Here is a 13897-nt window from a genome sequence, read left to right as displayed (position 1 = left end):
TACTTATTATAAACACACTATCTAGAAAAAGGGTAATAATTGTAATTAATCTATGAATATGAATCTTATAAAAATACAATCAGTTATTATATCAAACACGCATAATTAATATTATAATATTGTTTGAGATTTTTCAATTTCAACTTAACATTAATATATACAATAATTATCCAGTGTAATTAACTTATAATATTTGAGAAGAATTTTTTTTCTGGTAGCAAAATTTAAATGGATATAATATAAGGTACAATTTTATACCTGTAAAATGGATATAAATTGTTTTTACTCTCGAGAACAGTTTAACATAATCAAGAATCTGTGGTGGGGAATCCACCGTCAATCATTAGCTTCATAAAAATATTATTTTAAATTTAAATTTAATTTCATACAGTAAAATATTATGAACAACTTTGATTAGGTTTAAGATAAATTATAGTTGTTTTTAGAATAAGAGTTAATTGATAAATATAATATAAAATATTAAGGCTGCATCAATTTATTATTTTTTATAATATTGTCTGCAAATTTTGGCCTTTTACTCTTTGAATCAAAAGAATCAAAAAATGGAATATATTTTTTTATTGTTATACAGTTAAAAGTCATATAATATCAATTTGAAAAAAAACAATAGCTTATTGTTTATGGCTGAAAATTAAATAATAAATGTTTTGACGTAAATATTTAACATGCGTTATTTGTTTGAAATTGTTCAATCGTAAATTTAGTCAATGAACATGTCTTATTGAAGTCTAAAATGTGGAAATTGTTTACCAATTTTCTATAAGTCCTGTCATTTGTGTCAATATTGTTAAAGCCAAGAAAGTAGTTCGTTGAAATGAAAAATAAAACTCAAAACCAAAAATCTATAGAAGAATTTGGCTCAACTTCTGTAATCCCAATGGAGCATATTAGCTACTGTTGTACATCAATCACTATACCTAATAGTTCAAGTTATTCTACCTGTCGGATATAAACTGATGATAATTCCGATTAAAGTCCAACATTCCTTTAACTATTTTTTAACGAAATTTTAACTTCATCTATATAATAGTTATAATATCAATCTGATGGAATAATATGTTTTGTATTTTCGTGTTAAATTTTATAAATATCAATGTTAATATAAAAAATATAATACTAAAACTACATATTGCATTAATCTTAACATTATTTTAATTACTAGGGTCTGAAGTTTTTATGTAGGTCGGTAACTCCTTATTATACAGTATGTATAAAATATACATTATAATATAATATTATTTTGTATATTACAATTATTTATTGATGATCTGACTGACTTGAATCAATTAATGTTACTAAAAATAAATGGTTTGTGATTTTACAATGTTACACTTTTGAAATATATTATTACCGACAAAACAGGTTTAAAGTTGTCCATGCAATTATAAAAATATTAAACAAAAAATATAAAAAAACAAATTTTAAACATTTTTGGCGATTATAATTGTTCTTTAGATATTCAACAATGTTGAATACACTTTATGCAATATTTTTTACTGTAGGCTTCTCGACTCAGGATGTTCGTTATACTTTAATAAAATGCACAACATCTGTTCCAAACTTACATCATCATAATTTTTGGGTAGAATTAGCTCTTTTAGTAGGTAACAGGACTTAAGGTGAGTGTTCAGCAAAAATATGGTACGCTGAACACTTTCATATATACACTTTCGTACACCTAAAGATGTTACTAGTCAGTAATTTATGGTCCATAAATCATGGAGTTCCGCTTTTGGTCAATCTAAAAAAATATGCTTAATGTGTCAAGTAGATATTTTTGTTTTACAATTAGTTTTAATTACAATTCTTTCTGCTCGTATAGGATTTAAATTTTTTTAATAACCTTGGTTTTAAGTGTTCAATACACTATCAAATATTATTTAGTCCAATTTTATTTTTTTGTTAGTGTAATTATTGTTATCTTTCACTACACTCAAATCTTGTCTATAATTTCTTTTGTACTTTTCAAACATTTTTCAATAATTTAATTAACGACAAATTATATTGCATTAAATATTCATTCAATAGTAAAATAGTCTTTGAAAGATCGTTTTGCTATTATAAGTAGATTTGTGAATGTTTTCTATAAAAACTAACATAAATTTGATTTCTAATTATCCGGTGAATAGTAGATTATAATATATATAATATATAACCCTATTAATTTTTGTTACCATTTTTTTACGTGCAGCAAAATTAAATATCTAGTAGTATATATTATTATATTATTAATCATATTTATGGTTTCGAACAAAAACCAAACACGCGATATACACGACATTTGTTCATCAAAATGTTCATAGTAATTGTTCAATTATCTAATAAATGTAAAATTTTAATCAAAATAAAATAATATATTTTGATAAGAAACATTATATAAACAATAGCCATTTATATTATTCATATAATTCAATAACGAACGATATATAAAATATACGAATTTAACTAAAAATAAATAATATTGGTTAGCAATATTATTAATATTGTAATATTGTTATTATTAATACTATTAATATTTACAAGTTATATTTAAAATCTTGCCTAAGGAATTTTTATAATATTAAATTAACAATTTATATTGCAACCATAACATTATTATATAATACAGAATCAAAATACAATATAAATTTAGTTTACAGTTTATTAAAAATTAAAAATTAATATCAATATAATTTAGATGAAGTAAAATTACTCATTATTCTTAAAATTTACAATGAATTATACAATTATACAATCATTTTTACTTTGTATAATCGTTTATTTCTATTTTTTACCAAATCCAGAACACTAATAAGTCTTAGCAACAAATAATATTCTTCAGAAAATACTAAATACTAGAATATATCATTATCTATTTTTTTTTTTTTTAACAAAATTCTATATTTCGTCATCTGTTGCAATTATTATCAAATAATAAGCTTAAATGATAAAAGATAAAAAAAAAAAACAGACAGAAAAGACAGAGTGAAGAGGACTCCCATTGGAGGTACATTAACTTGAATATAAATTTAAGGTTTTAATCATAGAAATAATTATAATATTACAAGAATAAATACATAATAGTTACAACTAATAAGAAATAAAGATCATACCTATAATAGGTGATGTGATACATTTTTTTTATTATTATTATTAAATAAGCAGGTCACAATTTTGTATTATTTACTCCATTTTTATCATAAAAAATAATTGTTTGTAAGTAATTATATTTAATGTACGTAGAAGACTGAAAATACAGTGGCTTAGAGACCTACTAAAATAAATATATAATAAACCACGATACTGAAAATGTACTCGGCCGGGTAGTGCTGCTGAGTGTCTACTGCCTGTTAACAAACGTTAAATTCTCCTGTCACTTGACATTAATTATCAAATTCTCTCATTGTGCATAATAATATGTTGTATAGATTATTGTAAATTACTTAAAATATAATAAAAAAAAAAGGATGTTTATAAAACGAATTCTGTTAACTGAATTTTAAAATTGCATTTTGTCTTTTTGTTTTTATATATAATTTTGGTACATTTATAGTGATATATTGATCATGTTTTGTACTGGACAATTTAGTGCAGTATAAAAAATCAGAATATATAAGGATATACAATATCTATCCATGTTTTATTTTTTCCAGGATTTATGTAGGTATATTTTTATATTTTTATTGATACGTTTCTTTCGGTCACTTGGCTAATGAATATATTTTTTATTGTAATACTGTTATAAAATGTTTAACACTGTATACAAAAATAATTACGATAATATATTGATAATTAATTCCTAAATATCCTAAATTATAAATAATATTACTGTAGAATATTTTATGTACTAAAACTTGAATAATAATATAATTTTAAAAGACATTTGAAAACGAAACAAAAATGATTATGTACCTATGAGATGTGAGATTAGTTTATTTTATTTCTCCATAATATAATCCCTCTACTTAAACATTTATGAGTTATAGCTTTGTATGTACTATTATATTATACGTTTATAAGGCGGAATAACAACATTTTTAATTTATTTTTAAATGTATCATTTAACATTTATATCCTGTCGAAATTATTTATTCATTGTTGAAATTAATTTAATGTTTATGTTTTTGATGTTGTTTAACAGATATCCACTGGTACAGGCATAATGTCCTCGTTCATTAACGTTCACATCGTCGTTCCTGAAGTCCACATTGATGGACCAAGTGAACTTCACGTAGACATGGGTAGCATAATCAATCTTCTTTGTATCATCGAAAAAGTAAGTGATCTTTTTTTTTTTTAAAACAAATATATCAGCAATAGTTACAAAATAATGGAATGAATATTAAAAGCAGTAAATTTCAAATATACGATTGATGAATATTTTAAATTTTTTTATTGAAACAAAATCTAATATATTTACAATCTTTATTTACAAGTTATACAATAAGTAAATTGGATGAGATTTGATTTCAGGAGGGGGGTAATCACCCAGTTATGGCACCCCGTGGAAAACTACATTTTAAGGAGAGAGTAGGTCCCTGCACCTGTAATTATCGATGTTTATTATCTAATTGACTATATTGTTGTTATTCGTCGTTTCATTTTCAATAAATGATGCTGGCTGGGAGGCAGCGATGGGGAAACCTACTTCCCTCCCTGTTTAGCGGTTCACACGGGAAAAAAAAGGTCCCTGCACCAGTTCCTTTTCAGGTGCCTGGGTGGATTACCTGGAATTTCTTTGGATGATAGTTGCGTAATTATAGGATTTGAGTTAGTACTGTATGTTTAGTGTGATTTTTTATATGCGATCTTAGCAAGATTTTTTAAGGTTATAATCCAGATGTCTTTATGGAGTGAAACATTGGTAGATTAATGAATATAAAAACAATAAATTATTAAATAAAATTGAAATTTGGTAAGGAAGCATATCTTACTAAAAACAGCGTTTATGAAAGATTATTGTTATTTAAGGTGATCTAAATATATTCTGGTATTATGATTACATATTATAAAATACATATTATTTATATTTGAAATGTATTTATATCCTTATTTATTTTATATTTTAACTTTTTAGCTTTAACTTCAATGGTTGATATAAATAATATTTAAATTTTTATTTTTATTTTTTAAATTTTTATATTTTTTAAAATAATTTAAACAAATCAACCTTTCTCATAACAAAATAAAATATTGATTTATACATCTAATTTTGGTTCTTACAGTTGGTTGAGTAAACTATTTTTCTTTTCTCGTCCTTATTGACAACACTCTGTCAATAGATGTTCCAAAATCAATTGTTTTGTACATATTAGAAATTTAGTTGGTTGAGGAATATTATACTACTGTAGTTATTTTTAAGATAGAATTAGATGAGATATTATTATAACATGACATTAATAGTTTCTAAAAATGTGTGTCGTTAAATTGCATACCTATTACGCTCTGCGACATAAGCTAACGAAAATGATACAAAACTTAATAATCATATTACCATAATAATATATTTTTTTTACATTTTTTATGTATTGTGCTTTTTTAATTTAAACACAAGTATAAAAATATTTATTTTTTTATGGACTCCTAGTTTTGTTCTCTTACATAATATAGTATTATCAATTCAATAACTGTCATTTTGATTAAATAATATTTCTTATAACAGAATTCTTTAAATTGGGTTTTAGAGTCCACAACCTCCGCAGTACGTGTTTTGGTATCATAATGAAAAAATGATCAATTACGACAATATCAGAGGTGGTATCGTAGTCAATACAGAAAATGGAGGGCGTAGTACCAGCAGGTTGACAATCCATGACGTCATTGACACTGACAGTGGTAATTACACATGTGAAACTGCTAATGCCGAACAAGCTTATGTTTATGTGTTTGTATCTGAAGGTAAGTTAATAAGAAATATCAAAACTTAATATAAAATAATCTACCTAAAATAATAAAGTATTATTATATAATATTATAATTTATAAATTTGTCATGCAATGTATAACTTTAAAATGCCTATCTAAAATCGCGTAAATATTTATTTGATCATTATACTTCTTTGATTTTTGGACGTAAAAAAATAAACTCGTTTATTAAAATAAAGTTGTTGAAACTATATTACTTATTTATTTCGTTTTTGATACGATTAAGATTTGGTAGTAGTTATAAAGTTGTCACCTGAAGATGATTAATTATATTATGAACATTGTTGATGTATTATTTTCCTATGATTATTAATTACATAATATATTTCATTACATACTCGTATTATTTATCTATCTATAATGTGTATATGGTATTGCATTGATCATGCAACTAGGTGAATTGATTTATCCTATCTTTATTTTGTAAGTAGTGCTGATCTCGTAAAAACTAAAGATCAACGTGAAGGGAACATTTTTGCCATATAAAAAAAAAAATTAATTCTATACAATTAATACGAACTGAGCTACACAGAGAAAATTTGTGTCATTTATAGTTCTTATTTTTATTATCTATTTCATATTTTGTTGAATTAATAAGACATAAAATGTTGTCAAATTATTATGTTTTCTTCAAAGCCAATAGTTCTAAATGGTTTTATTCATTCAATCAATATTATAGACAGATTTTATTTCATAAATTCAGAAAAAATTGAGTGTTTGCTTGTTTAATATTATGACAACAACACACTCTAAAATGAGAAGTGAACTTGTTGGTATTCTTTTAAAATGTATGCATATATAATTTAATACATTTGTTGACGTTAAAATACTTCTTAATTTATGAAATTTAAATTCCAAAAATTAATTTAAAGAATAAAATAATCATTTTAGGTTGTATTATATTATGTATACACAATTTATAAAACTCCTTGTTGTTATATAAATTGTATTTTATTTACTAATATGAAACAGTATAATAAAAATCAAACCATAACTCAAACTTAATTTAATTATAACACAAGCTATTTATAAAGGTTACAAACGAGGGAAACAAAATAACAATTATCATATTCATCAAATCTTAGTAAAATATATGATAATATTATAAACAGTGTACATGTAAAATTTTCGTTGTTTCTGGTTATTCTCGCGTTGGACTGTCGTGTGCGCGACTTTGATTACTCGCAGGTTTCTCGTGAAACTAATATGATATTTTCTGACAATAAGGTGAGATAGGTGGACTACAATATAGATATAGCAATAAATTCGATCGTTTCAAAGTGCTCGTGATTGGTTCGAACCTATGCACTCCTGAATATCTATCTTTAACCACTCGGTGGGTGGAATGGAAAATGACCAAAATAATAATATTATTATCATTATTATCAAATGACAACAGTAAGTTTTTGTCTGAAAATGTACTTCGATCGATGCCAGGTCAATCCCGTGTGTCCTGGTCATTACATCATCGCGTGGTATAACAATTTTACGTTTGTCTTGGAGTTGGATACTATATTATTATATTAGACATGCACATAATATCCGGTCGGACTCTGCAGTAGGCGGACATTCACAATTGATCCGGACGTCGTGGAAACCGTCGCTGTCTGTGTACATACAGTGATCGTCGTAGTGTTTCAGTGTACCTAATACATTATATTATTATAGTTGCGTGATCCGTGGAAACACTTTTGCCAGCGATGCGTACATGAAACGTTAGATGTACGTTCCGAAACGGTGCAACGGTCGTGTCTTATATACAAACTGTGAAATATTATTACCGATGACGGATGGTCTGGTCGGAATTTGTCCATCGTATTTTCGCATAGGATGACCAAATAGGACTTAACCAGAAATTTATTATTGAATTGAAATGCATAGGTTTTTCACAAGAGCCTATAATAATAAATTCACCAGACCAGTGTAAAATAAACTGACTATAATATTATACTATAAGAATGCGAGTATATACTAATTTACATTCCAATATCGTTGCAAGCGTCGCTACTAATACTTATATAGAAACCTATACCAAAATAAAATTTAATTAATGCAGGAAATCTATTTCAAAAATGTATAAACAATATATGATTGGCCTTCAAAGTGTATATCCATGTCCACGAGGCAAAATGGTTATTACAACAAATTGATAACTACCTATATCAAAGATAACTGATTTAATAATATTATTATCAAGCATCATATATCTACGACAACTTAATATTTTTTAATTTTTAATTCATGTTACAAAATACAGTGAAACCTTAATATCATGAATTTGTACACAGAATTTTTTTTCAATCCTGATCATTCGTTTACATCCTAAATTACTTCGGTAACTCAAAGTTTAAGGTATGTCGACATTTTTATTTTTTATTTTTTTTTTGGTCCCTTGATACTTTGAGATACAGAGGTTTCTCTGTAGAACAAATCAAAATAATACTAAACTCAAAAAAATTAAAAACAACATCAACCTATGGAAAAACCCTAAACTCAATAAAAAAAAGAAGAAACAATAATAAAACTACTCCGAATTGGATACATAACGCTTAACCCACAGTTACTTGTTGAGTAAATACGAACCTCCTGTATGCGACACTTTCAGCGTTCCTCTTACAGTCAACCACATCATCACCGGTTGCCACAAATATAATCCAGGATCGAAATCAATACCACATATCCGAACAAGTCTGCCAAGCACTGGCACCAAACCCAAAGGATATAAAAAACCTAATTTTATTCTTAAAATAATAAAATTGTATAATTTAATTTAAAAACAAAAAATGTAAATAATACCTATCAAAATATATACTTATGACTTCAGATGTCGATGTATTAAAATTTAATTATTAAATGATCAATAAAAAAAATAAATAAATAAAAACAATTGACAGGAAAAAGATAAAGTGATATGTGTAATACTATCTTAAATGGAGACTTATATTATATATAAGTATATAATTGAGACAAATATACGATCTCGGTATAGTTATAGCAATGCGTTTTTTATACATAATGAAAACGGACATTCGATGCGGTAAAGACATAATCCTCCGGCGGGATATATCTTTTACTTTTCGTATATTTATCTCACTAGTCTTCATTATTATTATGATTGTCATACGATTAATGCAAGATATTATGTTTTAAGCTACAACATTTATATTTTAAACGTAGGTATGATAATAATAATATAATAATATAATTTTTGGTGATCTATTCGACGTAAAACATTAATTAATACATGCAATCATGAATTCCAAATCACGGTAACATTATTTAATAAAAAATCGAATGTTTTTGAAAATATTAGATTTATATAATTTAAATCGTTAAAAACAACATCTTAACTCTTTTGGAAGAATTAAATAAATTAAATTTTATATCCTAAAATCAGAATATTGTACGATGTTTTGATCAATAAAAATCATATTCGGACAGTTAGTTTATAAGTTATTAAATTTTAATATAGAAATAATTAGAAAATTCTAACATTTTTCGGAGTACCCATGTCCAACACTCCACTTTCCTCATACAAATACAAAACTGTTTTTAATACTCGTTTAAAATTAAATTTATCTAAATCAAATAATTTCAAAAAATATTCTGCTTTGGAATAAGAAATTAAAATAAATGCATTTTATCACTAAAAATATCAATGAAAAATTATTCATTCAAAAATTAGTACAGGTTTTTAATTTTTGACGTCTTAAAATCATATTAAACAAATATTTTCAAAAACGACAATAGTATTTTTAATTATGGATATAATTACGTAAAGTAGATACACGTGTGTATGAATCGCAAATTGCTCATAATGCATTTGTTGATCTTATAATTTAGGGTTAGTGAAATTTTTTGGGTCAAGTTCCAAATTATTTCAATTAAGGGTTTACAATTTTTTACATGTCTAAAGCTTATAAAAACTAAATATAATATAATTAATATATTGATAACTAGCTAAACCCGTGCACTTTGTAGCCCATTAAAAATTCTATCTCTTATATGTTTCAAACTGTGTGTTAAATTTGTTTCCTGTGATTTTGCTAGCAGTATATTTTCATACATATAGATAGATAACGGTTAAAATATAGTAAGTACCGAATAATCCTACAACGATATACAATTTAGTATATCATTATATAATTGTATTCGTTGTATCGAGAAAGTCTGACAATTCAAAGATTCAATTATTGATATTTGGGCCTATCAATTTTAATTTAGCCTATCTTCTGCCCATAGATTTAATAATATATCTCTGTAATACATATTATCGCAATCGGTCCAGTCGTATAGGAATGCATAAAGAACAAACAGACAAAAATTCATTTATATGTATAAAATAGAAGATAGATGATAGATATAGAAACAAATTCACATTTACATGGGAATATTATAATTTTTAAGACGTATATAATTTGTTTCTTTGAATTTTTTACAAGCGATATTTTATGAATAGCATAATTTTCCACAGTTTTAATTTTTTGCGTGCCATTGAAATTTGACAAATAAGCCATGTTTGGCATGAATGCCATGAGCTCACCGCCCCTGATATAGGCCATCGTTGTAATAGTGGTGGTGGGGGGGGGGTTAATTCGACGCATGATATTACCATTTTTCTAACTATTTTCTGAATTATTTATTTTATTATTGATGGTTAAGGATGTGCGATATGAATGTAAAGAATATTGTGTATACAAAAATAAAAATATCCATATGAATTATACATTCAACATACCTATGTCGTCTATTGCGCCCCGTGCGTATTCCGTAAGTAGACTGCACTAGAATATCGTGATATTTATCAAACTCGAAGGTAAAAGTATTTGTGTTTTATCGTAGGATTGTTATAATATTTTATTTATCAAGCGATTTATGAGAATTTATAAATTTTAGAACTGTACGTACTCATAACTCACTTCAAAGTTAAAATATCATACAAAACTCACAATAAAACTCAGGTAATTTCCTTAAATTTAAGTAATAGGTCAATTTGTTCTATTATTATAACTCACTTCACAAAGTTAGACACTCTGAACAAACCTGGTTATTTTGTTTTTTCATAATTTTAAGACAACACACACGGATGTGTAATACTATTAGGTTGATTTCCTTAATCATTAAGCAGAATCTTTATAATAAGCATATTGAAATGATGAGACCCACCCATAAATAATAAAGATCATTTTATTTGAAATAAATATAAATTAGCCTAATCAATGTACAACTTATCCTGATGAACGATGAAGTTTATACGATTTTAACATTCAGTCTAATCATTATCATAATATTATAGGCACGCAAGAAGAGTAAAAAAAGAAAAAGTACATATTAGAAATATTCTAAATTTTTTTCATTTTAAAATGACAAAAAATGTTATTAATTTAAATGTAAAGTGATTTCCATTTGCGTTAGTCTTGTCACATTCACAATTTTAGTGTTACAGTTACATAATTGTTCATATGTTAAATTAATTTAAAACATTGAGAAATCTTTAATGTATTAAAACTATTCATGCAATGGTTATTAGTTTTTATCTGTTTGCTAAAAATCTGCTTGATGAAAAATACTTTCAAAGTTTCAAGGTCAAGGATAGAATATTAATAAAATGGTTAATTGTTTAGTACCTAATTTAAAGAAATCAATTTAGAAATATTGCCATTTTCAAATGTACATATAAGTAATAAAGGATATATGACTAAACAAATTTAAAACAATAAATAATTCGTAGCTTATTAATCTTTATGTAGTAAACAATTTTTTATATGCAACTGCGTACATAATCCTAATGCATTATAATAATTGTAAAATAGTAACCATTGAAAGTTTAATTTAATGTCAACTTTTATCTTTGATGTTTTATATAATCAATTTATGATTATGTTGTACACAATTTGATTTTTTTTTCTATTTCTATTTCTATTGCGATTTATTACAATTATAATGGTCAATGCTAAAATAAATATTTGTTGAACATAATATTAAAACCATCATCAGATTACCATAATCAAAGTGTACATTACGTCTTAATATTATAATAATATATGATAAAGAAAATTTATGTAAAATTATAATAATATTTTTAATTGTATGTTCATTTAGGAGACACGATGGCTGCTATATCACGCAGGAAGTCCAATGCTTCGGGAATCGAAGTGATGCTATGGTTTGTTGCATTACCACTGATGGTGATATCCGTTAGATAAGGGAAAACATTTTTTTTTGTATAGGTAATAAAAATTATATATGTTTGTATTTTATCTTTGTAAAAAGTATTTTATTATGATTATTGTTAAAATTCAAAAAATGTTTCATTTAATTGTGTCTTATTTAAATTACCAGAATTATTTAAAAAAATGATAACTTTGGAATAAATATTTAGAATTTAGCCAATTTATACTAAATAATTAATCTCATACACCTACATTTCATATTATTAGTATTGTTACCATTATATTTGTTTATATCTACATATATTATATTACAGATACAATTTATTGTTAGGTATAAATAAAAAGTGTTATAACACTTAAATTGTACCTATTAAACATTATAATGTTACATAACCTTTTGTTTGGTTTTAATTATCGCACTTAAGTTATATTGTACAGGGTTACACATATTTATTTCCAAAAAAAATAAAAAATATAATATATACAATTTTATTTTAATCGAAATTAATTAAAACTTTATTATTAACGATAAAATCATAATATTGTATATACCATTTTTATATGACTCTTTTCCGTAATGGTATACTTATGTATAAGTTTATATTTATTATTATTTTTTGAAAATTAATACCTAATACCAATTATGTTTATTTTGTTTGTTTTGTTATTAAATTTACTAGTTGTTATTAGTGACGTTAGTTAACTTTTAATATATTATATTTATATAAAGTAAAAGTTATAAAATGTAAAATAATAAAAAAATATCTATATGAATACATCTCAATTTAAACCTAACGGCTAACATGTTAATATAGTTTTGTTTTTTCAGTACCAACTTATTTAATTTATTGGACGTAAATAGAATTGTAATTAAATAAAATTATTATTAATAACTATAAAATTATTTTAATCATTAATAATTTAACATTGTTGTGACATAGTATTATACTTTAATGCTGATTGTACATATTGCAATTTTAAAGTCGAAATAATTTAATTAAATATGCTCTGATTATATGTTATATTGTTCGAAAACAACATCATCGGATATTCAATGTGATAAAATAATACAATTACTATGCTTACGTTATTACTATATGTATAATGTTATAAATGACTAACATTATGAAAGAATGATTGGAAAATAAAAGTGATTCTTATGTTTTAAAATATAAAGGGCTCAATGAAAATATGTTGTTTATACAAAATATTTCATAAATTATGTTTTTTTTTCTTTTCAAAGAGCAAAAATGATTATAACGTATTTCGTCTAAGAAAAAAACTATTACTTCTGACATAACTATATAAATATCAACACATACAGCTGTTCCTGATAAGTGAATAATTTTCATCAAATGGTATTATTATTATTATTGTTTTGTTTTTTTTTTTGGAAATTTTATTGCCAAATTATTATACTATAATTATAATATTATGATACTTATAAGTCAGCTGCATACTATACATGCTTAAGACATAATAAATCCACTGTAAATATACTTTTCTAACAATTATATATTATACAATGACTACTTGAATATCCTTTTAATTGTTAAATAAATATTATAAAATAAATTAAGTTTAAAAACAAAATGTTGGTTTCTTTGTTTTGTTTTTTTTGTGTTGCATATGTTACGAGTTCACCAATTTTATATTATAATTATAACAATTATGTTTTATTAATTAATGTTATGATATACTAAATTCCTGATTAAAGTTATTTTTTATGGTTAGTACCTATAGAATATGTTTTTAGCACCATCAAAATTGTTGCTTTCGAGTAGGTATTATAGGTAGTAT

The 13897-nt window shown here is 24.5% G+C and overlaps 1 protein-coding gene across 3 annotated transcripts in view; it reads left to right on the top strand.

The window, feature by feature from the left end:
- Positions 1–12659, top strand: part of LOC107168447 (opioid-binding protein/cell adhesion molecule-like) — a 337823-nt gene extending 325164 nt beyond the window's left edge. For all 3 annotated transcript variants that reach the window (XM_089224027.1, XM_089224026.1, XM_089224028.1), the window contains 3 exons: positions 4142–4276; positions 5685–5898; positions 12027–12659. In XM_089224027.1, coding sequence (XP_089080153.1) covers positions 4142–4276; positions 5685–5898; positions 12027–12130 — 453 coding nt within the window. In that variant the 3' untranslated portion in view covers positions 12131–12659. The remainder of the gene's footprint in view (positions 1–4141; positions 4277–5684; positions 5899–12026) is intronic.
- The last annotated feature ends 1238 nt before the right edge of the window (positions 12660–13897 follow it).

Source organism: Diuraphis noxia, unplaced genomic scaffold (assembly GCF_037042655.1).
Source record: "Diuraphis noxia isolate RWA-SAM2 unplaced genomic scaffold, SU_Dnox_SAM2 contig0003, whole genome shotgun sequence".
In the NCBI taxonomy this organism is placed as follows: Eukaryota; Metazoa; Arthropoda; class Insecta; order Hemiptera; family Aphididae; genus Diuraphis; species Diuraphis noxia.
The sequence above is the reverse complement of the archived record's forward strand: the minus strand, read 5'-3'. Positions and strand labels throughout refer to the sequence as shown.